This window comes from Clupea harengus, chromosome 19 (genome assembly GCF_900700415.2).
Source record: "Clupea harengus chromosome 19, Ch_v2.0.2, whole genome shotgun sequence".
Classification (NCBI taxonomy): domain Eukaryota; kingdom Metazoa; phylum Chordata; class Actinopteri; order Clupeiformes; family Clupeidae; genus Clupea; species Clupea harengus.
In genome coordinates, this window is record NC_045170.1 from 26,678,551 (window position 1) to 26,706,429 (window position 27,879).

The 27,879-nt window shown below is 41.1% G+C and overlaps 1 protein-coding gene across 1 annotated transcript; it reads right to left on the reverse strand.

Annotated features, from left to right (window-relative positions):
• Positions 1-1,785: 1,785 nt before the first annotated feature.
• trit1 (tRNA isopentenyltransferase 1) lies at positions 1,786-27,872 on the reverse strand. The gene is made up of 11 exons (XM_012818498.3): positions 27,588-27,872; positions 23,476-23,616; positions 21,156-21,254; positions 19,953-20,107; positions 13,695-13,837; positions 12,214-12,325; positions 11,377-11,489; positions 11,042-11,119; positions 4,282-4,391; positions 2,476-2,593; positions 1,786-2,305 (listed from the first exon to the last, which is right to left on the reverse strand). The coding sequence occupies exons 1-11, from the start codon at positions 27,774-27,776 to the stop codon at positions 2,115-2,117; spliced, it is 1,449 nt and encodes a 482-aa protein (XP_012673952.2). The 5' UTR covers positions 27,777-27,872; the 3' UTR covers positions 1,786-2,114.
• Positions 27,873-27,879: the final 7 nt, after the last annotated feature.

Genomic DNA, 27,879 nt, shown 5'->3' on the forward strand with positions numbered 1-27,879 from the left:
GTGTGTGTGTGTGTGTGTGTGTGTGTGTGTGTGTGTGTGTCACTGGAAGCACTTGGAACCTACTCAAGAATAAAGTATTACTCCATTTATGCTGATGTGATACCAGAGCAAATTATTCTCACACGATAGCTGCAAAACGGCAAACTATTTGAGTAACCCAGAGATGTTTAACACGCAAGCAATCACACTATTGCTCTTCTTAAGTTTTATTAGTATCATTGCGATTGTGTCAGCATCACATGGATTTACAAGTGTCTGCCTTCTCATCTTGTGGCAAGCTGTGATATTCAGGACATTCTCAGGTAAGTGAAAAAGCTTTCATTTGAGGAATTAAATGTAGCTGTATGTCAACTAACACAGTCACGTTGCCCTTACATTGCAGCAATATAATTTAATGACCAAAAACCGTAATTTTGTGACGTCAGCAACACAGATTTAGTTTCTTAATTCCACAGCTTTTATTTGGGCAGTCCTTGCTCTGCACTCCTCGTGTGCCTAGAGGCTACCTCTTCCTTGAGGCTACCTCTTCCTAGAGGCTACCTGATAGGTGGAAATTCACCCTAGTTACCTAAGGACTCCGGAGCTGCATATAAGTATATGTATTAATTAGACAAACAACAATTGCAATCGGGCTCACTCCCAGCACAAGGCTGAAAGTGAAGCAATCATAAACACATCGCACAATGTTTATATAGACAGAAGTTTAGACAGAAGTGCTTTGACAAAAAATAGACTCTTTGGTGGTGAAATGTATTGTTGAATTAGTTGGTTGGTTTGTTTATTTGGATTGTTGACCTGAGTTGCCCTCAGATGACGATGATACTTTGTGATAGCTATATGGAAGGAGTTCTTGAATGAGTGTACCAAAGAACAGCCGAGGGAAATGGTTGAGAATGATGAGATTGGGATTGGACTGAAACGGTTATAACCAGCTGCTGGTGGCAATATTGTATTTAGCATTTCATTTTCCCAAGCAGGAAATGGTTCAGCAGCAAAACGTGATGTTAGTATTGTGTCAAGGTCACGAATTGGAGATGGCAAACATTATTTGAAAGCATTGCTAATGAACGAGGTTGGGCAGCAGCTGACAGAACTATAATGCTCCAGTCTGTTTTCAGTGGTAAGGCCCAAGAGGCATAATCTGCTCTCTCCACTGTAATGAATACTATGACAATATAAAATTCAACATTTCAATGCGGCAATCACAAACCATCACTGCCCAAGATGGAGTCATCTGCCCAAAAATGTCATGTTCCCTTTATTGGAAGAGTGGTGCATTATGCCGACACATTTCTGTATGAGCAAAGAAGCAGGAGCAAACCTGTGTTATGGGTCCATGCCAGTAATCTGTCTCGGATATCCTCGAAGGTAACTCCTGGCATGCTTTCAAAAAAGAATACACATTGTTTTCAATACCCTTGATAATATGTTCATGTCTTTAAATTCAGTTGTTAGAGTTAGGTAGAATGGAAATTATAGACCATTGACTTTGTCAATAAACTGGTTCTATTGGTGTGCCTCCCTCCCCTAATTTAGCCCTAGGATACATTCATACTTTTTTTATTTGAAGAAATAGGAAAGTGTTCTGTAATGGTAAGTCACCCCTGTTTCTAGTAGTAGAACTACTCGTACTCTAACCGAAATGACCAGGCAAAAACACTTTTGATGTAATCTCTGACATGTATCTTCAACAACATTCAACTAATCCATCTCTAACACGACCAGAGACAAAAACAGAAAGACAGTCTGCTCCTAAATCTGAGAAATTTGAGAATTTAGCTTGGACAATTTTAAAAACAGTTTAATAGCGATGACAGATGGCACACACATACAATACAAAAGGAACATTTCTTCAGTTTTGCAGACAGGTGGTTTCCTAATCAACAGGACACCGTCTGCCTCTGTGCAGGAGTAGAGCGGATCCCCTTACGGCTACAGAACGTATGAGCACATTTTTAGAGCTGCTGATAGTCTTACAGTCAATCTAAAAGACAATCTCTAAAGATTGTCATGAGAGGAACATGCATAGCAACATTCTGAGGCCTACGGCCCACACATTCTCATTATCTGTGGTGATTGTCCACTTAGCAGGCGCTAGCTTCTCCTGGTCTCTTCTATGGCATGTCTTCCTGTGACTTGGTTCTTTCAGGGCCTGGGATTTGAGTTCCAGACCTATCCCGAGTGGAGGCCTCTGTTGATGGGATGGGCCTTGAGTCGGTGTGCTGGGGAAACTGGTGCTCTGAAGTGGCTTCTGACCTCCGTTTCTTCCTGACATGATGCTGGTGGGCTTTAGACCTCAGATGAGCTAGAGGAATAGAACAAAAATAATTCAGAATGCACAACCACATACAAAAATCCATCCCTTTGGACTCACTCAGCATGTGTAAAACATCATATCAGTGTAACTCTTTCCATTTGATCATAATACTCCGGTCCACAGTGATGTAAAAGTGTATTGGTGTGTAAAAGGCCTACCGCTCCACTCCAGATCTCCAATGATGATCCTCTCACACAGCTCACAGGTGTGTTGGCTCCTCTTGTTCTTCTGCCCTGCCCCCTCCAGCCTCATTGGTTCAATCAAAGGCGCTTCACCCTATCACACAGGAGAAATGCCAGAGAGGATGTTGAGTCATGAAAGTTACTTTGAAACCAGCTAAATTTGACTGACACAAATGAAAAGACTAGTGGAAATGAAATCATCACAAATCCATCAGCTTTGGATACATATTCAATATCGAATCAATATTATTATAGGGTGGGCTTACAACTGATTATCTGGAGAGTAGACAAAGGCGGCATCATCTACGCGTAATGGGTGGAACCGAAGGCCCCCCCGCACGACAAAGGAAACTTAGCCAACTTTAGTGGCAAAAAAAACGTGAACTCTTTTTGTTCTACCTCTGTTGTGAATGCTCCATGTGGATGGCAGTCTTTTTCCTAACACTCATGCTCTAAAAAGCTCCTTCAATTCAACAATAAACAATGAAACCTATTATTATATTATTATTATTATTATACCCTACTCCCTGATGCTAATGTTAGTGAACAAGAAATTCTACTAAGGTTTGGTAGGTGGCAAAGCACAGGTGAAGCGGGATACATTTAGGTAGAAACTGGAGCACAGCAGTTGTCCAATGCAGTGCAGTTAGTTGTGACATAAATATCTAGCACACTTTAGCTAGCTAGTGTCAATCTCAATGTTGCTTGTGTCCATAGACTTAGTGGTATGTCTGGTTTGTGCTGCTCCACCCTCCTATCTTGTTCTCCCGTGGCTTTTCTTTCATCAATCTGTCTTTCATGCGTTTGCTCTGTAAATGAAATGACTACATAATCCTTTTTTATGTCCAAATCTAACAGTAGGTTGCAAAGCTCTGGTGGCACAACTTAGCTAGATGAAATATACTGACTGCACTCATCCGAATCACGGGAAGGAAGAGAACGTATGAACAGGGAACCATAGCATGCTGACTCTCTCTCTCATGTCATTAGCACACAGGCGAGCATGGTTTGGAAGAAAATACGGCTAATTTAAGGTTTGACCTTGTTAATTAATTAAAAGACAAGCCTAGTTTCTAGATTCCCACCACTAGAAACACCGTAGAAAAATACAATATACATAAATATAGAAACACACACACACAGAAAAAACAGACCTATACAACCATGAAATCCTCCTACCCTAACTCCACCCACATACACACACACAGACATGCCTTCAACTCCACCCATATACACACACACAGACTTGCCTTCAACTCCACCCATATACACACACACACAGACTTGCCTTCAACTCCACCCACATACACACACACACACACACAGACTTGCCTTCTGGAGGCTCCTACATCAACTCCACCCACATACACACACACACACACACACACACAGACTTGCCTTCTGAAGGCTCCTACACCACCCACACACACACACACACAGACTTGCCTTCAACTCCACCCACATACACACACACAGACTTGCCTTCAACTCCACCCACATACACACACACACACACACACAGACTTGCCTTCTGAAGGCTCCTACACCACCCACATACACACACACACACACACACAGACACAGACTTGCCTTCTGAAGGCTCCTACACCACCCACATACACACCCACATACACACACACACAGACACAGACTTGCCTTCTGAAGGCTCGTACATCAACTCCACCCACATACACACACAGACTTGCCCTCAACTCCACCCACACACACACACACACACACACACACACACACACACACACACACACACACACACACACTTGCCTTCTGAAGGCTCTCTAGGATGTGCAGAGCAGGCTTGAGGACTGTGACTTCCCACTGCGACAGATCCGTCACATCTAGGCCATATACAGGGGGCACATTAGAATCTGGCCCTGGAGAACAGAAGATGGGTCAGGACCAGCTGTGAACACAGTGGGATTTTGGGTTAACATTGAATTGACATGAAACCATGGAGAACCTTTAGTGCCAAAAATGCGTTCGGTGTGTTGAAAAAAGGCATCATACTCAAATGTACTTTACTGAATATGATTGTGGTTTCTTGGTGAGGGCCAGGGGGAAAACTATTTTATTTAGTTTTTTTAATGAAATTTGAAACATAATTCACTGTTAAAAAGGGGTTATTTTCAGTGTATAAGCATCCCTTGTAATGGTTTTTGTTTTTTTGGCTGGTAATATATCAAAAAAAGGGCATCCCTTGAAATAATTTTGATTTATTGTAATTAATGTAGGTAAAAAAAGTTTTCTACTTTCCATTGGTAAGACAAACTACCTGGCACCCCAACATTTTTTACTTAGATAATTTTATTTACAAGCCATTGAAAAGCGTTTCAACATATACAGAGTGTGTTTTTGTAGGAGAAATAGTAGCAGACTACATTTACATGAAACGTTTTTTACTGCCATTACAAACTAAATCTTTCCAATTGAAATATTCCAAGAGTATCAAAAAGCACAACAGGAGCCAGAGCCTTTTACCATTGACCCGCTGTGGAATATAATAATAATAATAAATATAGCTGCAGGCAGCAATGGCGGGTTCCTCCTCAACATTCCAATCATTACAAAATTGACATGACACTGACATGTGTTTCATACATGTACACAACATTGGACAGCTAATTGGATCAATGGCCGATTTGAAGTCATTTTTTTAAATTATTCAGAAATTGTCACTGTGGAGAAATATCCATGCTGGTGACATTATGGGTTCTTGAGACTTTTTTGTTTCCCATGAGCAATAAGTCATGGGTACCAAGTTTTAGACATTTTGGACTGACAGGGTTAAAATGCCACCCTTTTGAAAGTGACAACTTTGAAGCGTGTTCTGTCAGGCCACCTGTGCTCTGGTCAGGCCCTTAATGCAGAGATCCATTCTTTAAAAGCTTTGATTACAACAATAACTGTATGAAAGTGAGGATACACTTCACTAAAGGACGTTTGTAGGTTATGTACTACTACTGCTTGCTCTGCCCACACACTTTCCCCATCCATGCTGTTTCCCTCTTTCCCAGTGCAGGTCACGCCAAGGGATAAATGCGGCGGCCGCATGAGGATTAGAAGTAGCCCAAAAAACGTAGTCCCACACAATAACACTGTTTTCAAAATTTCCCAAAACTGGTTAAAAATCCATGGTTATAGGAACTCTCCCTGAATTGACATCTCTCTAGTCTCAGTCATACACAACTGACAAGAGGCATGCAGTGAACTGGACCAAGGTACAGCTAATGTCCAGCTGTTTGCAAGTGTACCTTGTGATGGTACAGCAGCTTGACAATACTTTATCATGGTCAGACTCTCTCATTCCATTTAACTACACAACATGCACAATCAGGGTGACCAACAGGATTAATAACATGAAAGCTTGTCTCGGGGGGTCATGCATCTCACTACAAGCTTTTGATTAAACGTGAGGACCCTGTTAGCAAGTTATTTCTATTCATGTTTTGTTTGTGATTGAATGGTAATGTCAGCTAGCTAAAAACAATGTTAGTTAGCTTGGCTAAAATGGTTTTTATAGCAACAGATAGCAACAAATCAGATCAATGGAACTTTATTCAGAAAGGGGGGGTGGATGGAACATATACAGTAAAGGTGAAATGGTAGGCATTGTTCTGCCTTGAAGCTGCATGCGCATCCTCATTGTTTGTAACCACCAACCCATCTAAATGTAAAGATAATATCCAAGCTAGCAATTTTGCCAAATTTGACTGCAACTCATTGTAGGGCAAACACACTCACTGCAAAGTGTACTAAAACGTGTCACCACAGAGCTGCCAACTTTTCAAAAAACCTTGGAGTGAGAAAATGTTGCCGCGCACGCAGCTACACACGTTGGGTGGCTCAGATATCAGGGAATTGGAATTAATTTGGCGTTGTACCCATGTTGTGCTCTGCATTCTGTTGGTTTTTGGGGCCCAAAGTCTGCCTACTGTGGGGCCTACTGGAGATGGACAACATTGGTTACATTCTGTGAAGCAAAGACATAGCTGAAGGTCCACCCCCAGGACATTTTGGTTTAAGTAGATGTTATTTCCTGCATTCTAGTGGATTTTTGGGTGGTATGCTAAAGATGTGCAATACCTGAACTTATTCTGATTCATGTTCATCTGATCATGACTTGTAGGGCCTTTTAGACTTGAGCTGAACATTCAACCAGAAAACTATTCTTGTGCCTCAATGACTGTCTATGTACCACAATATAGCCTAATTAATAGACCTGTGTTTAAGATTTTACCAAGGTAGGTTGATTGACATTTTGATTACAATGGTATTCAACTAATTCTTAACTGGAACCTAACCTATATTGTTAATAATTGTATTTAATGATTTATGAGCACTTAACGATTTATGAACAGCAAAAAATGACACAAGATTAGTTAGGGAGAAATACTTTTCACTATTCAAAGCCTCCAACCACACGTTCCATCAAACAAAAAAGTGCAACAAATAAAGTGCTTAAACAGTAGCCTTCTTAAGCAATACAATAGATCAACACATGACAAAAATAACTAAAAATGAGGTATCAGGTGCAGATCAGAACCTGGTTAGTCGTTTTCTAAGATCTGTGGGCAAGGTTGTACTGGCCTGTGGCCTTCTTGGAGGCCTTGATGACCTCTGAGGGGGGCTCCCATCTGAAACAGGGCTCCAGGTCGGCCATCTTTATGGCCATTATTGAAGACAGGGTGCCATCCAATGCCAGGCTATTTCTGGTCTTAGTTTTGTTCAGTCCCACTGAACACTGAAAACACCCTCTCAGCATCTGCATTCGAATGGGGCAACACCAGGACCAGCTTGGCGACGGCAACAAGCCTCTCAAATTCTTTGGTTCCTGCCACCTATTGAGAATGAACAAAGAACAAAATGGAAAAACATACCATATTTTGTTTTGATTAATACTGTAAGTACACTGTAACAAAGTTCAGATACAACATGCATAGTTTGCATCATGTATGACACAATATAGGCATGCATCAATAATAGCAACAGATGTAGCCAAGCCACACCTGCCAAAAAGAAAGCCAAAAAAAAGTATACCTTATGTTTCCGTGTTGCCATTCCAGCCCAGAAGCTTTCCATCTCAGTTTCGTCCTGAAGGGAGGTGGTTGGCATGGTCTGATAATTCAGAAACTTCTCACCCAGGTGGTCATGCTCCTCTGGCCCATGGTATGGGAGGAGATGGGGAAACCTATTTATGAAAGTAGAGTTACAGGTTGTTAAGTTATAGGTATATTGTCATCGACCAGCAGCAGTTCATACACATGTTCGAGGAAAAGCCATATAAGAATAACTCAGGTGCAGTTTAGGAGTGAACATACCTCATCATTCCTGTCTTTATGTTAAATTCTTTGGGAATACATCTTACCTGTTCAAAGTGTTGTTTGGAAAAGTCTTCAGAGTGAGTCCTTTTCTTTGGCCTGTTAATAAAAAGATAAATGCTATGTGAGCAGCCTAAATAAACAATGCTATGATGATTTGAGCATGCAGTATACCACGAGGTTAACAAGGTGCTCTCCTGCTGCTTGTAATGACAGCTGAGTTTACATTCACCACACAAAATCAAGTTCACACACACAAACACAAACGAATAATTTCTTTCAAGATTTAAAGTTTAAGAGAGTGAGTACTTAATTGAACCACATGTCATTAACATACCTAGTCTCTGCTCAGATTGGAGATGAAGATTTTCTTCAGCGATAGATTCTCTTCGCGAGTTTCTCCCCCAGTTGTCTCTCTTTGTAACTCTTCTGCTGTCGCTATTACTTCGGGACTTTCGGGGAAAATAGGATGTCTATGCAGCGAATAGGTTTACAGATGCGCTCCTTAGCGGCATATAACGTCGGGGAGTTTGCAAAGGAACGAACGCGTCCCGGCCCAAAATCTGAATTTTTTTAGCGTGAAGTGCGTGTGAAAACATGCAAAAGCGTGTGTCACACGGCGAAACCGTGAGAGTTGGTAGCTCTGTCACCAGGTTAGCAAGCCTAGCATAACCAAGGCTCAAAATACAGATATAACTCCAAAATAATAACGCACACAAAACAGGCCCTTAAGCTAAACAAAACAGAGAACAGAAAGAAATAAAACAATGAGAAACTAATGTGGGAAAAACAGTGGCAGTTGCTGGACACTACCTGTGGTAGAAATGCCAGTATTAGTTACACAATAGCAACAGCATCATTATATAAATGTTCTTAACTTATGTAACAAAACATACCGAGGGCTGTTGAATTGTAACCTCGCTGCTCAACACTCGTCCACAGTCACGTCAACGGCTGAGGAGTCTGTCGCTATGTGGTAAAAACATTAGGCTACATCTCACCAGGTTGAACACCATGCAAATATGCTAGCTACTATGGATGTAGTAAGAGTTGCCAGCCTACCTGAAGTACACGGAGCTAATGCCTAAAGCATTCAGTAAACCTCGCAGCAAACAATTGACTCCATTACAACACGGCAATTTAAACTCTTGCAGGTCTTATTAAAGTAGCATAACGGAACAATTGCTAATCGCTAACGATATGCTAGCGGCTAAAACTAACGAAATCTCTTGAAATGTGCTGACTTTGACATTATGACAAACTAGTTCGTCAACAACTGTCCTAACACAGTCAAACACCAATCAAGTGCAACACACAAGACTAAGCAAGACGGCAAATAAGTTACTTACTAGTTCAGCAGACAGTAGTAATTGGGCAGCTTCAGCAAACCTACATTTAGCAGTAATATGCCTACGGACCCTGGTATGGCAATGGCACGGAGGCGATTCTCCATATGAAAAGTCATTGTAGCGCCCCAATTTTTTTAAAACTGTTATTTTAAGGTAAAACTGCTTATCCTAACCCTAATCCTGATGTACAATTACTGTATAATGCCACTTTAAGAAAACAGCACGTCAGCCATGGGCTGTCTAGAAGCTACTGGATCCTAAAGCTAACAAATGTAGCCCGTCACCCGTGGGCTTGCCTATAAACTCCTGGGTCCTAAAGCTACCCGGCTAAATTACATTGCGCTGGTGTGTCAGGTGAAAGTTTGTGTCTGTGAGAATTGGGGCAAGCCGCGCGGGGAGCGAAGGAGCAGACAGGGACAGATTATATTGGAAATCGTGGTAGCAATTAGCCAAGCATGCATGTTTCAAATATTCACCAAAAATCTACTTTTCATCTTACAGTCAACTTTTTTTCAGATTTGTGTACTAAACATTCTCAAGTGTCTTCATATGAACTTGTGATTGAATCAGAGTATCACTTTTTGAATGAAAAATGTGTAAAGCATTATTTTAGCGTTAGCGATTAATGCAATCTGCTTCATATCAATCATTTTTGAAGATATGAAGTTGCCTTTGCACATGGGGACATGTTGTAGTGTCTTCCACGTGCATACCAAGTTTGGCGTTGATATCTGAAAGATTTGCTGAGATATGACTTCACTTCCTGTTTGATGGCTTTTCTGCTGAAATTCAGTGGCTGTACCGGACAAACGGTTGTGAGGATCAAAATTCTGTTGGATAAATGTTGTGAGGCTTGGTCTGAAGATCATCTCTGGTGATTTTGAAGAAGATTTGACAAAAATTGTAGGAGTGGAGGCCTTTCAAAGGTTTTTGATAAAACCGGAAATTGCGGAAAATCTGTATAACCGGAAATTGTCGGCATAGGGTGTGTTGAATTCGTCTTGATCCAGGGAATCCAATGGTACCTCATTTTTGAAAATCGGTCAAACGGTTCAAAAGTTACAGTGTTAACAAAAGTCCAACTTTGACCCGTTGGTGGCGCTAGTGTGGTCTAGTGGGAGACATGAAACTTGGTGTGAGTGAAGAAGGGACTGTCCTTAATGAGTGTGCCAAATTTCAGAAAAAGTTACCATACGGTTCTAGGGGCTGCCATTGACTCCCATTGCACTAGAATAATAATAATAATACCTACAATAACAATAGGTTTCCTCCTGACGGAGGAACCCTAATAATAATCATCTTCTTATCTACATCCGAGAAGTGGACACACTCTCCATTGAAGTCTAGACTAAAAACATTCCTCTTCAGTGCATCCTATAGTTAGCAGTAATGGATCTGTCACAATATACAATATACACCATGCTGGACAGCCTCTCCTTCTACCTATTCTTCTCTCTCTGGATCAAATGCAAATGTCATTAATACTGATGGCCATATTATTTGTCCTTCTGTTTGAGTGCCTAAGGTGAGCAGGGTTAGTATCCCAGTTTCCTCCCCTTCCCCTAATACGGGTTCCTACTAGTACTTCCCAGTGCTCTGACCACCCATGTTTGCACTTAGGATCTTGCACACGGTATTAAATTAGCAAAATTATTTAGCCAAGTTATTAAATTAGCTTTAGTTCATGTGTGGCAGACATGCGAGTACCAGGAAATACTAAAACACCAGGATGTACTGAAGGACTCTACTCACTCCACTATACAGGAGAAACCGTAAGAGAGGCTCAAGTTTGCAGAAGAAGCAGAAAGAGCAGACATCAACAGTAAAGGTTCAGGGTAAACCCCAGTGGTCACTCACTCTTAAGGAAGCGGTTTCGAACCCACTTATTCTGCTTCCGAGCATAACGGCGTGTCGCAATCTTCAAAGCCTCAACACCTGTCATGGAGAAAGAGAGGGAAATGGTGCAAGGGACACGTTTAAAGCGGGAGACCATCTGAGAGTGAATGAGAATATTAAAGAGAAGTTTTTACATGGAAACAAAACTACCAAGAGCAGAGAGAAGAGCACATGCCATAACCATATGCCAAGAGAGGAGTGTGGAAGACTGGGTCTCTCTTCATGACACAGACCTGAACACATCCAATGGGAAATGAGCGAAGGTTTCATCTGTATTTGATCAAGGCAACTCTCACCTTTGCTCTTCAGCCTGTTGTGCTCCTCCGGGCTGGTCTCGCTGTCTGCTGTCAGATACTCGTGGAACTCCTTGAAACCGATGGACTGGAAGATACCATGCTGGTAGTCCTGACTAACATAGGAAGAATGTATTCATGTGCATAGTGCTAAACAGAAATGTAAGGACATACATGATAGGATGAAGATAAAGCAGTGGTACAGAGGTAGAGATACATTAGGGGAGATTACGGGTACAGATCACATTGTCCACACCAATATGGTGACTACCAATGATGGCTGATAACAAGCAGTGTTTTGCCAGTCCTTTCAAATCCAGCAGATGCAGTCCCCTTAGGAACAGCGTGTGTACGAGTGCAAGGCCGCCAATTAGGAAAACAAGCAATTGTTGCCCATTCATGTGACTATTGAACAGTGGATTGTTTTTAATGCTCTTAATCATAAAAGCTTAATAAATGCACAGCTTATCACTCTTAGAGAAGGTATGCACATTATTTGTTTTAGAACTATCTTGTTTTAGACAAGCATTTCTTCATTATACATATCACTTTGAGTTTTTAAATATTTGTAAATTCTCAAACTTCCTGATTAATACCAGGACAATTTTAGATGTGTTCTCACTTTTGGACCCCATTGTACACTAGTGGTAGCTTGTGTGTGTGTGTGTGTGTGTGTGTGTGTGTGTGTGTGCGTGTGTGAGTGTGTAAGTGAGTGTGTAAGTGTGTGTGTGTGTGTGTGTGTGTAAGTGTGTGTGAGTGTGTGTATGTGTTCTCTGTCTAAACCTATTCTCCTGGGACCTTTGGGGATATTCTTATGTTTAGGTGCGCATATATACACACCAGTTCTCCTGAACCATCTGTTGGTTGAAGCCCAGGTGGAAATTCTGCAGTTCAGTGATGAGGCCTTGCGTGAGCATCTCCTCTACCCGTTGATCCAACCGTTTATCCAGAGCTGTGGTTGTAAAGTAGAAGAGGGATGGTGGGGTTTAGAAAAACGTCGAACTATAAAGGGAAGCACTTCATTGATCTACAGAAGCATTGGTTAGGATCATATTTCAGTATAGCCTAAGAAGCACTACATGATAATAGTGCACTGTATACAGAGTACAATGAGAGTACAATGCATGAGTACAAGTGAGAATATGACAGTGACCAGCACACTTGCTAGTGAACTAAATGATTTCATACTCCCAACTCCAAGCAGGTTTTGATTGGCTGTAATGGGGCCAAACCATTTGGACAATTACAAATCCATATGATTACTTTTTGTGAGGCTTGATCTGAAGATTATCTCTGGCAAATTTGTGCAATATGCAAACATGCAATATGGCGGAAATTGATGTTATAGGGTGATGAACTCAGCTTGATCCAAGAAATCCAATGGTTCCTCGTATTCAAAAACTGGGCGTACGGCTGAAATGTTGCATAAATGCACCTCAAACTTTGCTTCTACACACACACACACAAACACACACACAAACACAGACATAAATGCACCTCAAACTTTGACCCGCTGGTGGTGCAAGAGATTGCAGGCATGAGTCGTGGGGAAGAGAGTCATGGGACTGTCTCTAACCAATGTGCCAAATTTCCCAACTTCTTACCACATGGTTCTAGGGGCTGTCATAGAAGGCAGAAGAAGAGGAGGATGTTTGCAAGCAGCATTGAGAGAGCCAACCAGCCCAGTAGGGCATAGTAGGGCTGGGCGGTATGACGGTATATACCGTGCAACTGTAGAAATGTGTCTACCGGGAGAGATTTGGCTATACCGTTTCAACCGCGGTATAGTCTTATTTTGAAAGTCGATTTATTTTTTAGATAATGACCTCCAAACTATACATCATCCGGCCTATTATACAGTTACTCGCCAAAACGATAGAAGACATTCCTCCAAAATACCTCTTTAACGATTTTGTTGCCGTTTCCTGATTTCCGCTTAGAAAAAATACTTCTCCAGGCAAATAGAACTTTGAGGTTTCAGGTGTTGCGTAGCAACCCATTACTTGCTGACTTCAATAGTAGCGCTCACAGCATCACTACATGGCATTTAGTTTTAAGTTGAATAAACTGTGGTTAATATATGGGTGTGTCAACACACAGGTTTGTTTTATAAAATGACATAAAATATAGTGATGCGGTTTATAAACGGTGCAGTTAATAGTCAGGAAAATATGGTACACTTGGCAAATCCTTGTGCAGGGACTGGTCAACTACTCCCTAGACAGGTGTGTGCTGTTCTACTGCTGTAACTATAGACAGTTAGACAGGTACATATATTTGAATGTGAGAGCAGAAACGTGTGTATACCTGTGCACACTCACCCTGCATGTCAGCGTGGAGCCAGAAGATGCAGGGGTCTGGGAATCTAAGTGGCCCCCCAAGAAAGTCGCCCCCCTCCTGTTCTCTCTGCTGCTCCAGCAGCCTGCTGTGGGCCACACCTGTTTCCTCAAACACCTGCAGGCTCCTGACACAAACAAAAACATGTTTTTCAAAGACGCCACGCAAAGATGCACACTCAAGCATACACACAGAGGCACAAACAAGTGATACGTGGAGGGACTAGAGATCATCCACCAGAAGGGGTGACAAGATTGAATAAAGTTGTGTTGCATGTTGAACTTGTTGAGCTTGTCTCTCTTTCATAAACACACACAGAACAACTCAACCACTGCATACATCACTGCAACAACTTAACCACTGAACACTTCATGACTGGACACACATATTTCAAAAAATGCTGGCAGGAAAAAGGTGGCACACACCTTTTTCATCATTCAAACTGTATCAGGCCCTTCAATGCAAAGCTAGTCATCTAATTAGCACCTGATCATCATATGTTGTACATAGTTCAGAGTTAAAAAAAAAAAAAGCGAATGTGTTCCTGTACTTGGAACTATTCCAGGAACAAAATGTAGGCGATTTGGTGCAGTTGATGCGGTGAGTGAAAGCCATACAATATGGGATATCCCATAGATGGAGATGGAGCAGCAGTGATCAGTGGCTCACATGAATGGGGAATGCATGCAAGCTATGTTTATTCATTTGAACACCTGGACGAACCCGAATGTAATCTTTCTGCATTCCGTAGCGGCCAAGAAAAGAGATATATTGTGGAAAATGTGTTGGTACACAGCATTTCTTTTTCTGCCTAAATCTAATTGGATTGCACAATGTGAACAGAAATAAGACTAATGCAGATATAAAACAGATGCCCACCAGCTCCGGGATTTATTAAATAGTACCTATAAAACACCAGTATCATCCTCGACAGTGAAGAGGGTCGAGAATGGTGGCCTTCTAGGCAATGTTTCAAAGAAAAGGGCATATCCGAGATTGGCAAACAAAAGAAAAAAAATGAAATGGGCAAAAGAAAACAGATGGAAGATGCTTGATAAAAGTTATAGACACATAATTCTAATTTGAGGAATTGAAATCAAAGAAACATTGTGAGGCACAGAACAAATGACAAGATGTTGGAGACGCTGGAGTGCTCCAAATTATTAAAGACCTATTTGGGGAAGAAGTAATCAAGCTCTAATGCTACAACATTTTTAATTACTACAAATAGATGATCATTGTGGCACAGAATTGTGATTTCAAGCAGAAACTATTATCTCTAAACTTGACAATATCTTTAGTACATATGTTATTCATTTTGCATATTATTTCATGGAAAAAATTAAGACTTTTCCTGGAATCACTTCATTTTCTGGGTGTTTCCAAACCTTAGAGCGGTAGTGTATATATGGCAATGTTGTGTCGTAAAAGCTGGTCTTACATTTTAGCTGGCAGAAAATGACATAGGGCATGATTCTAATTACACACAGCTATGTGCGTTTTTAGCCTACGCATACTCAGCCCTTGACACTTAAGTCTGAGGGAAGTTATGCGCTTTGGGAGGGACGTGATGGAGATAATTTCCAAACACTGTTAATGACTGAGGAATATAATAATCAAGTGCCTTGTATTATTAATTACCTTATATGAATCATGTACTTATGTAAGCAGGAACATGGCTTTTCTGTGTTTCTGCGTGTGTGTAACTTAGAATATTAGGTGCCACTTAGTCTGCATATGTACAAGAGCATGTTTAAACCAGAAGTGATAAGAAGGGTCGAACTGTGCTTCTTCCAACCTTGCAAAACTTCTATCCTTGCTCGGACGTCAGAAATCCACCACGTGGTTATCCGTGCTGAACGCTAAACTTCTGTCTATATAAACCTTGTGCAATGTGTTTATCATTGCTTCACTTTCAGCCTTGTGCTGGGAGTGAGCCCGATTGCAATTGTTGTTTGTCTAATAAATATACTTATATGCAGCTCCGGAGTCCTGAGGTAACTAAGGTGAATTTTCACCTATCAGGACGTTTCTTATGTAAACTCCATTTAGGCATATTCTGCCCTATGCGCTTATAAGGGCTATAGTAAGTTGAGGGCAAGTACAAGACAAAACACCATATTGCATCAGAGCGCCTTTTTCTAAGATTATTATACATGTATAAATAACGTTACAAAATCACAATATTTGAGTGTCAAATTCAGGTTGTAAACTACTGAAATAACATACCGTAAATCCTCAAATAAAGACCGGGATTCAATTAGAGGCCGGGCTTCAGATAGTAGCCAGGGGCGTGGTCGATACGGACAAATAAAGGCCGGCCCCCGAATACAGGCCGGGGGTAAAATATCAGCACAAAGCAGACATCACAATTTAATTTAATGCATTTCATGTTCTCCTCATGTTTAATGTTGTTGGCTTATTTCATGGGCTGTTTGAAATACAAAAAAAAAAAATGTTCCCACGTAGGCCTACTAGGCGAATTTGTTATTATACAGTTACTTGCCAAAACGATAGAAGACATTCCTCCGAAATACCTATTTTTAATGATTTTTTTGCCGTTTCGTGATTTCCGCTAAGAATTTTTTTTTCTTCAGGCTAATACAACTCAGGTGTTGCGTAGCAACCCATTAATTGCTGACTTCAAGTTACAATGACTTTCTGTTACGTTAAATGACTGGACTACTTGCGGAATGATATGAAAGATGTGAATTAGAAGCACAAAACCCGTTGCCAATGACATCGGTCGAGGTGGTGAATGTCAAGAAATTACAGACCTGCGAACGATGGGGTGGCCCATTCAAATCAACGGAACTTTTTGGAACATTCTGAAGAGCCGTATATTAAGTAAGAAATAAAGGCCTGCCCCTAATACAAGCCTGCCCCGAATAAAGGCCGGTGCGCTGTGCAGCCTAAGTAAATAAAAGACCCCGGCCACAATTTGAGGATTTACGGTAAGCTTCTTTTTTTTCCCATTACAACGTAATATAAGGCATGGTTCGTTATATTAGGTTACACTTTTCAACAGAAAATAATGAGTTAAATTACAATAAAACTCAGTAATATCAGTAAATGACGGAAAAGAGCTCACCAAGTGCAAAGACGACAGCCGTGAGTACTGGAGCTTATCGACGCACAGTGCATCCAGCGATTCGGACTTGACCGTGAACCCATTATCCACTTGTACTGACATACCGTAAATCCTCAAATAGTGGCCGGGGCTTTTATTTACTTAGGCTGCACAGCGCACCGGCCTGTATTTGGGGCAGGCTTGTATTAGGGGCAGGCCTTTATTTCTTACGGCTCTTCAGAATGTTCAAAAAAGTTCCGTTGATTTGAATGGGGCACCCCATCGTTAGCAGGTCTGTAATTTCTTGATATTCACCACCTCGAAAAGTTAATGACCGCTGTCATTGGCAACGGGTTTTGTGCTTCTAAATCACATATTTCATATCATTCTGCAAGAAGTCCGTCATTTAACGTGGCGGAAAGTAATTGTAACTTGAAGTCAGCAAGTAATGGGTTGCTACGCAACACCTGGGACGTTAAAGTTATATTAGCCTGAAGAACATTTTTTTCTTAGCGGAAATCACGAAACGGCAACAAAATCATTAAAAAGAGGTATTTTGGAGGAATGTCTTCTATCGTTTAGGCAAGTAACTGTATAATAACAAATTCGCCTTGTAGGCTGAAACATTTCTTTTTTTATTGCAAACTGCCATGAAATTAGCCAACAACATTAAACATGAGGAGAACATGTATTTATGAAATGCATTCAATTAAATTGTGATTTCTGCTTTGTGCTGATGGACTGATGCTGGTAGGCTACAGTAAAATAGGCTACCGGTACCTTTTTTTACCCCCAGCTTGTATACGGGGCCCGGCTTTTATTTGTCCGTATCGACCACGCCCCCGGCTACTATCTGAAGCCCGGCCTCTAATTGAATCCCGGTCTTTATTTGAGGATTTACGGTATCTTAGTCATCGTGTCATTTAAATAGGCCTGAGGTGCCCAGATGTGTGATTTGATTCATTTACTTTTTATTACTATTTATATCTCTCGAAGACTAATTTTACCACCTCTCCTCTCTCAAAGATATTCTATTGTTTGATCTATTCTATTTAGTGTAAGGTTACTTTTCATAAATAAAACTTATACTATTCTATTTAATTGTATCAAGGGTGCACCCCATTTTCAAATATTATTTAAAAATGGTTCAGTTACATGTATATAGTAATATAGGACACTATAGGTATTAGTTACAAGTGGCAAGGCAAATACATGATAGCGTAGCTGCACCTGTTAGCGGCCAGTCTGTTAAACAATCAATATGCTAAGTCTATTTATAGATTAACATGACAACGCAAACGTAGCCAATAACATGCGCATGCCGCTATTATATCCTGTTATGATATACTACATAGCTTCATTATAAAACGGTAGTATTTCCACAAGGGAGGCATCAAACTACTCAACTGCATTTACTTATTTGTTACTAATAGGCACTGTTACAATTGGGCACTGTCGTGTACCCTGCCACCCTTACAAAGCTTATGACTGAAACTTCTCATGCACCAAGCCAGCCAATATAATTAAACATAACTCATCCCAACTAAACACATACAAAATCCCCTGGGCTACATACAGCGTATGTTGTATCATGAAAGAGGGCCTTTACGGATCGCTGGTACAGCATACGGCGCGTGTTGCGGCTGTCTCCAGCCAGTTAGGCAGTGTATGTATGTTGTGTATCCTAAATAAAATCTGCATGCTCCATGTCAGCCAGCCATAACTAAACATAACAAAACTAAATGCTAAATGATATTCCCATACACCTACCCAGGCAGCCTCTCTCTCTCCCTCTCCTTTTATATCACATTGCTAATGCCTATATTAATACTGATAAAATGGTCATATTGCTTACTGTTAATTGTCTATCTAAAAGTATCTCCTTATCTGTTTCCCAAATTGATGTCTACTACTAACAATAATGTTCTCTCTCCCTTATAGCATGATCCAATTGCTGATGGATGTGGAAACATTGCTCCTCACCATCACTGCTCCTCATTTACGCATATGGACAGCCAAACTCTACCCATTCACTCTGTCTTCTTTTTTCTCTCCTAATCTAGACTATCTTCGCTATGGGACGCTGCTGTAGTCCCTCCACCTGATCTACCTGTAGAAACCCTCGGCCTTCCCTTCCCCTTCTGCCACACAACCCTCCCCCCATCCCCCCCTTCCTATCTCCACCCGGCTGAGCTTATGTGCCGTGGTTCTGCTTAAGGTTCCTTCCTGACTAACAGGGAGTTTTTCCTTGCCCCTTTTGCCATTGTGCTTGCACTAAGGGGGTAAAATCGTGCAGGACATTTCCTTGTATGCTGAGCGCAGCTTAAATCATGCAAAGAAGATAATCAGAGACTCTTCCCATTCAAGCCATGACTTTTTTGAACTTCTGCCTTCTAGAAGACGCTACAGATCCATGCGAGCTGGAACGACGCGCCTCAATGACAGCTTCTTCCCCTCTGCCATCAGACTCCTGAACTCCCAAAGCTGACCTGGACTTTTTCTATTTTTTTTTTCTAACCCCATCTCCCCCTCCTTAATGTGTGATTCATAGCTTTAGAGAAAATGTCTGCCTGCTGTAGGCAACAGTCCACAAGCCAACGGCCACTAATGCTGCAAGCTAGCTTTGCGGCTCTGGTTGTTGTTGGTTAGAAAAGTGACATGTCGGTCTTTGCACATAAAGCTTTATAGCGCCCACTGAGGAAAAAGTTAAATAGGCACCTATGTGCACACACACAGGGTTCAGGACTTCTGACTTTTATCCTAGAGAATAGTGGATGTTAAAATGCTATTGATTGTGATAGAATTAAAGATTACATACTTATAATCTTTTTCTTGCCATATTGTCTTACTCTAAGTGACTGAAGGTCATTTGAAGTTTTTCACTAAGAGCAGTTGGAATTCTGTGGCTTTGTGAGGTGGATAGATCTGCCTTCAAATAGTTCATGTTCACTTGTTATGATTGCATTAAGCATTACAGTTGCCACCCATCCCTTATAAAACGGGATTGTCCCGTATTGGAAAATAAAATGCTGCGTCCCATAGGTGGTGAGCTATATGGGGGTGTGGGTGGGCTATCTAGTTTGTCTATCTAAATGGGTCTCTATCTGTGTTGGTTCTCTGCTGGACATGTAAGGAACTGATATTGAAGTGTGTAATTAGCTTAGCTCAGAACCTTGCAATCTTGCGGGTGTCATGAGGATGCAAAATGGCTGCCATATCAGGGTCCACCTCTGTCAGCCGTTGATGCAATTCAGGAACCCCCAGCTTCTGTAAGGCCATCTTTGGGTCAGGGCAGCACTTACGCTGTGCCTGATCTTCACTGCCTGACTGTCATACAGAAAGAAGAGTTGAGAGAGAGGGAGAGAAAGAGAATTTAGACCAGAGATAAGATAAACATGCTAACATCATCAAACTTGCCGGTATGTTTATGTACATGTGCATCTTTGTGTGTGTGAGTGAGAAAGTGTGTGGTGTGTCCATATTTGATCCTGAGACTTTACTGAACTTTATCCTAAACCTATCCTAAACTTTACATTTACATAGAACCACTCCTTTGCACAAACATACGAAGAGCTTGGGTAACAGAAAATAAAGCACTTGACGTTGTGGTCGCATCATCTCTCATCAGCGCAATTCCTTCTTCCATTGAATCTTTCCTCAAGTCACAGGCCAGATTGTCATTACTAGCTCTAAATGGTTGCTCTGGCCCAGCTCTGTCGTTAGTGACACACCTCTGATCCGTTACCTTTCTGGTTTTGCCACACTTACTCATGATGTAAAAACCTGTTTAATTGCCCGGTGTGTTATAGCAGAGGTCACTGCAAGCACAATTTATATTCATAGATGGTTGAGAGATACTCGTTTCCATACATTGGATCAGTGTAGCATGTAAGCAAAATGTAAACTGCTTGTGAATGTTTATTTTACTTGTAACTGTTGTTATTATTTATTTCTTGTATTTAAGACATTTGGGGGTTTTTTTTTTCAGATCAGCATGGGACTTCCAGAAGAGCACACAGTAATAAAAGGTGTCTTGAAATAGAACCAAACTCTACACAAGGTTCTAGGGCCGGCTTCCAAAATGGTCCCCTCCTTTAGGATTTAGCCTAGTTATAAGCCTGATGTGATTCATTCTATCTAAACATGCCTTCAGACTAGGCTGAAGGGGCATCATTTGATGAAATGTAAAGGAGTTTTAATGATAATAATTTTTTTTAGCCCAATATGATTTCAAAAGGCCAACAAAATGCTGAAAAAGACCTGTTTAACTGCTTTTGATTTGCAGTGAAATGAGCTCTAGGTTTGTCATTAGACATTAAAAGTTGAAAGCCCTAAGGGTTTGTGCAGTCATTTAGTAAACAGACATAGTTCTTACTCTAGTGTCAATCAGCACCTTCCACAACAGGGACTCGATGTAGTAGTTGGTTCCTCCCACAACTATGGGCAGCTTCTGACGTTGGTGCAGGTCTTCTATGTGCAGCATTAAGGAGCGAACAAAGTTGAGGCATTCATCTAACCATTCATACCCAACACTCCATCTAACCATTCACACCAAAATAACTCCTACACAATCCAAAAAGTCCCTGTTCAGTGATTTGAGTGTAAATGCCTCCTTCGCCTTCAGATTGTGCCTTTATATTTATATTCTCAAATGTAATGGGAAATGTTTTCATCCCTTAGCTTAGCCTTAATCAGGCAAAACCAGATATTAGTTGCATCAAATACTCAGGGTTCACTGTTGCGTTGAAGTTCTATTGGAATTAAAGGCCAAATGAATCCAGCAGAGGCCAAGAACGGTGATGAAACATTTTGTCAATGAAATCAGACATTCTGAGTGAGTGGCCAATAAGTGGGGTTTCAATAAATGATCCACAGAGAACAGAGAGGTCTGGAGTAAGGCCAGACACAGAGGACAGAGAACAGAGAGGTCTGGAGTAAGGCCAGACACAGAGAAGAGAGAAGTCTCGAGTAAGGCTAGACACAGAGAGGTCTGGAGTAAGGCCAGACACACAGAACAGAGAGGTCTCGAGTAAGGCTAGACACAGAGAGGTCTCGAGTAAGGCTAGACACAGAGAGGTCTCGAGTAAGGCCAGACACAGAGAACAGAGAACAGAGCGGTCTGGAGTAAGGTGAGTGAGATGCTAGCCTCACCCGTGGGAGGGGAAAACATTGAAACGTACCAGGTGGACTTAATCCAGTACTTTATTTAAAATAGCCAATCCAGCTGCCCTTATTTAACAGCCTAATACAGCACATTGCATTACTTTGTGTGTGTCCTGAATTCAAGCCAGACCCAATGCAAAAAGTAACTTTCTTCTCTTATGCCTGCCCCTGATTGTAGCCTTTTCATTCAAACCCACTGAACAATATAAAAATGTTTACTAATTACTTGGATGATGAGCAAATTGAACAGGAATGTTAACACTGTGACTTGTGACATTACTGACCAATGCATGACAACACTAGCCGTGTGCACAAAAAGTAAACAAAACCCAGTGTCCCAGTTTGGGTTTTGAAAATCTCGTAGTAGTCGGAAACTCATAATTGTTTTCACCCTGTTTGACGCTGCATAACTGGACAAACAGTCACACTGTTTCTAGAGACTAGAGAGTTTGGCTAACAAGAAAGCTGCTTCCTTTCTAGCCTCAAACTGAAAGACTGGTTTTGGAGTGAAAGGCACAATAAATACTGTGTTATACCATGGAAAATGCAATAGAACACAATAATATAACTTTACTGCAAATCTACCCTTAAATGTGGATACATTGGACTTGGTGGATAAGGTTGCCATCGAAATCCTTTGCAAATCCGCAGGTAACATTACGGTTTGAAAATTAAAGATTTCTCCTCAAGCGTCTTTAGTCTTTAGTGATTCGTATAGCTTTGATTAGCTCCCATGTAGAAAAATGTTCCTTTGTCCTCTTAATAGCACCGAAGTTCACATGATCCACTCAGTCTATGATGGACTACAAAGTGCTGACACGTCATCTAAGGGATGGAGGTAACACAAACGGCTCACTGTAAGCGATAATTGTCAGTTGAATGTTGATGAATAGCAGACAGTAGTTTATCAAATAAATTGACAATATATCAGTCCATTATTCAATTCACACGCATTATCACCTCCATTTTTATCATTTCATTTGTATTACTTCCATCCTTGGGGCTGCCTTCCATAAATGATGAATGAACATGATGAAACATGGCTCTGTTTCAATCAGACCACATCTGTTTCAATCAAATCAGCTCCAAATGTATCAAATTATCACTCTTTCATTTCACCTCACCCATCTGTTTTTCAATTCACATGCATTTTCATTGCGTCAATTTTAATAAATAAAAGTTTGCTATCTTCACCCTTCATAGTGAAAACATATTTAGAGGGTTGAAAAGAAAATATTCATAGGTCAATATAACCCTTCCAGAAAGCCCCTAACATGCTTCAGGCCAAGAAAAAACATCAAACAATAAACCTGACAAGACAACATTGAGCCTGTGTGTTGGGTAGGGACTGATGCATCAATGACTGAACTATTTTCACATGTTTCATTAGAAAACAAGAAATAGAAGGGGTGGCTGACACTTGGATAAAAAATTAGGTTGAGTGTGGCTTTTCTGACCTGTGCCTACCTGTAACATTCAACACGCTCTCAATCGGTCTCCCTTATCAACCCACACTACTGCTTGAAGGATATGAGCTGGAGTGCGCTGTTTCTGAAGTCCACCACTGAGTAGCTGCTAACCAGTGGGTCCAAGAAGCTGATCATGTGATGGGGACACTGGACATGCTCCTCAGCAGTGACTTTATTGGTGATAATGTCCAGTCCCTTGTAGACCTACAGAGTCCAGAATGAGGGGGAGAAAAACACGAGAGAGAGATTTGAGCTTCTCGTAAAACTCCTGTGGTGTTCAGATCGGTAGGACCTGTTTTTAATGTTTACAAAAAGAAGAAAACGGATTAATTCATAATTTTTTTCAACCTGAAAGTCATCCATTTCCATTAGGAGTTGCAATACTGGGAACATTAGCAAACAGAGAACATCAAAGCTACAAACTTCCATGAAAACGTGGCTAAGCAATGGTAAAGTGTAAACATTGTGTAGCTTTTGTATAAAAAAAAAAAAAACAAGAATTGGCACAGGTCCAAATCTGGATTTTTTTTCCTCCCCCCTCCTTGCTTTAAATCATCTCACCATTTGCAGTCTCACTGAAATGTTCCAAAGGGGCTGCAATGGGTGGGGTCACTTTTGATTCTTTAAAACATTAAAACCCCATGAAATTGTTACAAATAGCGTCCTTGGTTATTTTGCAAAGTTTTGATTTATCTGTAGTTTTCTTTACAAATACAAGCTACACCATTCCCACTACCTATCTGTTTTCAAATTTCTCTGGATTTGTTGTTCCATTCCAGTGGCCTTCCTCCACTTAAGACCGGGGCCAGCCTGAGGCTTTTAGCACGGGTGAATAGCCTCCGTCTTCTGTTTCCGTTAGAAGTTGTCATATCGGGGACATTCACAGAGAACATTAACGCAAGAAACTTCTAGACAGTGCTTGTGGGAGTACACGTAAAAAAAACAAATCAACAACATCGTATCTATGGTGATTTTTCTATTCTAGTTTAAGCCCGGGGAATAGGCCTACATATTAATTTAACACTCTGCAACAATTTGTCACTTTTTGAGGTATGGGTTTTTATCGGCAACTAGTTTTGGTACTATCCTCAAATACATTTTTATAGCATATGGTCATGTGAAGGACAGATAAACACCTGTGTCTTTCCCACTAGCCATCCAGGATATGCCCTGGGTAGTTCTGTGTACCAGGCCAATTACGGTAACTTAGTTTGGCATGTATTTGAAACAAAAGAACACTCTATAGATGTGTCACCATTTATTCTCTAAATACAACGTAAAGTTTCTTCAGCCATTACAGGTAGCATTGGAGAAGCTTTGTAAGCTGGTGTTGGGCCTTTCTGGGCCGGAGAATCAGGGTGGTACTGCCCTCCTGCATGGTGCTACCGATACGGAGAGACACTTCGCCACAGTTGAGTTCTACTCGCAATCATTGCTAGTTAAGCTGCCTACTGGGTGTTAGCAGCGGCGCGACTGTCTGCTTTGCAGGTGGGCGCGCGCCTGAGGTCAGGGACAGGTCACAGGAGTCGGATTTTATATTATATATTAAATATTTCGGATTTTGGTCAGTTGATGGTAAACTTGTTGAGTCTACAGCTAAAGTAGTGTGTAAGCTAGGTAAGCTAGAGTTAGCTTACCATTCAACAACTAGCAAATTGAGGCTATGGCATAATATGTGGAACTTCAGCAAAACAGCCACGTCTGGATACATGTTTTGCGCCGTCCGCCACAAGTTCGTTGTCTGCGGCACGACAGGAGGCCTGCACGCAAAAATGTATTTCGTTCATATGCAAGGACATGAGGCCGATCAGTGTGGTGGATGGGATAGGCTTCAGGGAGTTCTGTGAAGCACTGGAACCGAGGTACCATATCCCTAGACGTGGAACAGTCACCAATAGAATCGTAGAATTGTATAACAGCATCCAACATGATCAAATGCATGTAGGTAATATGTTGTTAAATATGTTTAAATAAATTACCTATACAAGAAGTTATGTCTCGTTGTATTAATTCGTCCTGTTATTGACGTGCCTAATGCGAAACCAGATATTCGAATATGTTCGAATATATGTGGTTTTTTTTAAAGGGAATATTCGAACGTCATATTTGAGCAATTTTGACAGCCCTACTGTGTGTGAGCCTGGACTGTGACGCTCTAGAAGACCCTGCTGCTCGTGAGTGTGCCGCGGAAGAATACCGGACAAGAGGAGACAACAAATATGGCAAAGCGAGGGTAGCCTACATCGCCTGCTGCACCCGTGGCTTGGCCTGACTGGACATCATTCTACTGCCCGGTTTACGTTGGCGAGAGTTTCGCCATCTTCGGCACGAGGTTGCGTGAGTACTCTGACTTTGAAAGTGAAACCAGTGAAGGAGAGCGACATGGGACTGTAACAGCAGCCTGCCAAACTATTTGGTTAGCCTACTGCCACGGTTCACTGACTACTATTGCTCCAGCGTGACAACTGGGCCCCAACGGATTTGGTATCCAAGCGCTTGGTTAGGATAAGAAGGTGTCATTCTGTTTCATTTGAACTGTCACATATAGGTTATTTGGTGTTAATACACTAAGATTTTAGTGTGACAATCTAAGGTCATATTGTTTTCATTTAAGAGACAAATCTATATTTAATTTGGACACCAAAGGTAATCGGTGAAATTGTTTGTAGTTAACTGAAAAGCTTGCAGTGGTTAAGCATCATTTAATTGTCAATTATCAAGCATCTAGTATTCAATTCATTTTCAAGAGTGCATGAAAAAGGTTTGCACCAAGTCTGATTTGAAGTGTGCATTTGAGTTTACATTTTGGAGACGGAGACCAAGTTAGGCCCCCAGTGTTTCTTATTAATAGTTATTGGATGTGATATTCATCTTAAATAATGTCTAAGAAGATTTTGTCATTGAAATAGCCCTAAGCTATGAAATTCTAATTTGGGAGCTCCACATCTTGATGTTTAAATGAGCTGGACTATATACATGTTTTTTCATTTCTGAATTCATATTCAACCAAAACCCTCTAGAAGTTAACAAACAAGGGAACAATAAATGTTGTTATGTTCTAAGTCTCATTGCATGGTTGTAAAGTGCTTTAGTTAGTAGCTGCATCTGTCACTAGTTTAGGTACGTAAACTTTAATAATACTTCTGGGGAGTTATTATATTATAGTGATCTGGGGACATATGTTCTACCAGGAACACTGGTTAAGTAATTCTTCAGTCGAGGCACCGCGCTAGTTTACATTAGGAACATTACATTATTAACTTGTTGTTAGCCTACTAAAATACAATAGTTACATTTATCTAGCTCTAACTGGTAAACAGGAAGTCCAGTCATAGTATCATTCAGCTGGAAACCCAGGATCCTGTTTATGCTATACGAGTGTGATCTCAGTGTGTTAGAACACCGGGGAAAAGGGCTGACAGGTGCGTAGCAAAATCAATACAATTCTGTTCTATTCTATTCTGCCTGGAATCTTTGTATGCTTACACTTGTCTCGTGTGCCCTCATCAGGTGCATTGGAATCAGCTCTAGAGGAATTGGAAGCGCACGTCCGAGGACTGATAGTCATGCGGCAGCTCTATCTCTACAGATAGGGCTTGATAAAAGTCAGGTTACTTAAGTCTTCCCCATGAACATGTTCACTGTGATATTTCGCGTACACGTTGTGCGTTTCAGGAATAACAGCTGTGATGCACCACGGTGGCGCAACGAGACAAGACTAGTGATGACAGAAACGCGATGTATCTGGTGCCAAAGCGGGTTGGTGGATTGATCGATATTTTTTCGAACATGATTCTAGAGAATCAAACAACTTTTCTAAATGACAGCCCATATCATAAATTATCAAGTCGCAAGGACACAAAACAAGACTTAAGGTTGTGGAGCAGTCATCGCGTTCTAATTTGGGAAAGTAATGTTAACTTTATAATTGACATATCAAACAATATGCACACGCGAATCAGCTAAAACAATTGCAACTATAATTTTACTAGGGCAAATCTTGCCATAGAAAGTCTGTAAAACAAGTACCTCTCGTAGTTGCCACACAGATGTAAACGCAATGTGTCAGATAGACCAGCCTGTATCTTTCATCATAGACTGCTGATGATGCTAAGTTACACTAGCTTTTCACGTGGTCGCCTAAACAAGTTACGAGTGTGCCTGCTATGTCTTACCTGCATAGAATCGGCGCTTATGATCTCGCCTTGCAGTATTTTACCGATTTCAATTGCCAATTTAGATTTGCCAGTCCCCGTGGCCCCAAGGATCACGACCAAGGGTGGTAGGACGGTTTTCTTCAGGGCGTTCTGCATGCCAAGAGTGGTAGCCGCCATGACAACACTATGATCAGTTGTTTTGCGCATGCGTATGGCGAAAGAGCGTGAGGAATCGGCGAATAGACCTTTCAGGTCGGGTATTTATAAAGATATATATGTGAAAATACTGAAGACTACACTATTTTGATAC

Bases quoted from the DNA above. Each gene is read 5' to 3' on its own strand.
- trit1 (XM_012818498.3), bottom strand. From the start codon at position 27,776: ATGCGCAAAACAACTGATCATAGTGTTGTCATGGCGGCTACCACTCTT. The intron at 11,120-11,376 runs GTGAGAGTTGCC...TCTCCATGACAG, and splicing joins CAACAGGCTGAAGAGCAAAG to GTGTTGAGGCTTTGAAGATT. The intron at 4,392-11,041 runs GTGAGTGACCAC...TCTGTTCTCCAG, and splicing joins TCGAAACCGCTTCCTTAAGA to GGCCAGATTCTAATGTGCCC.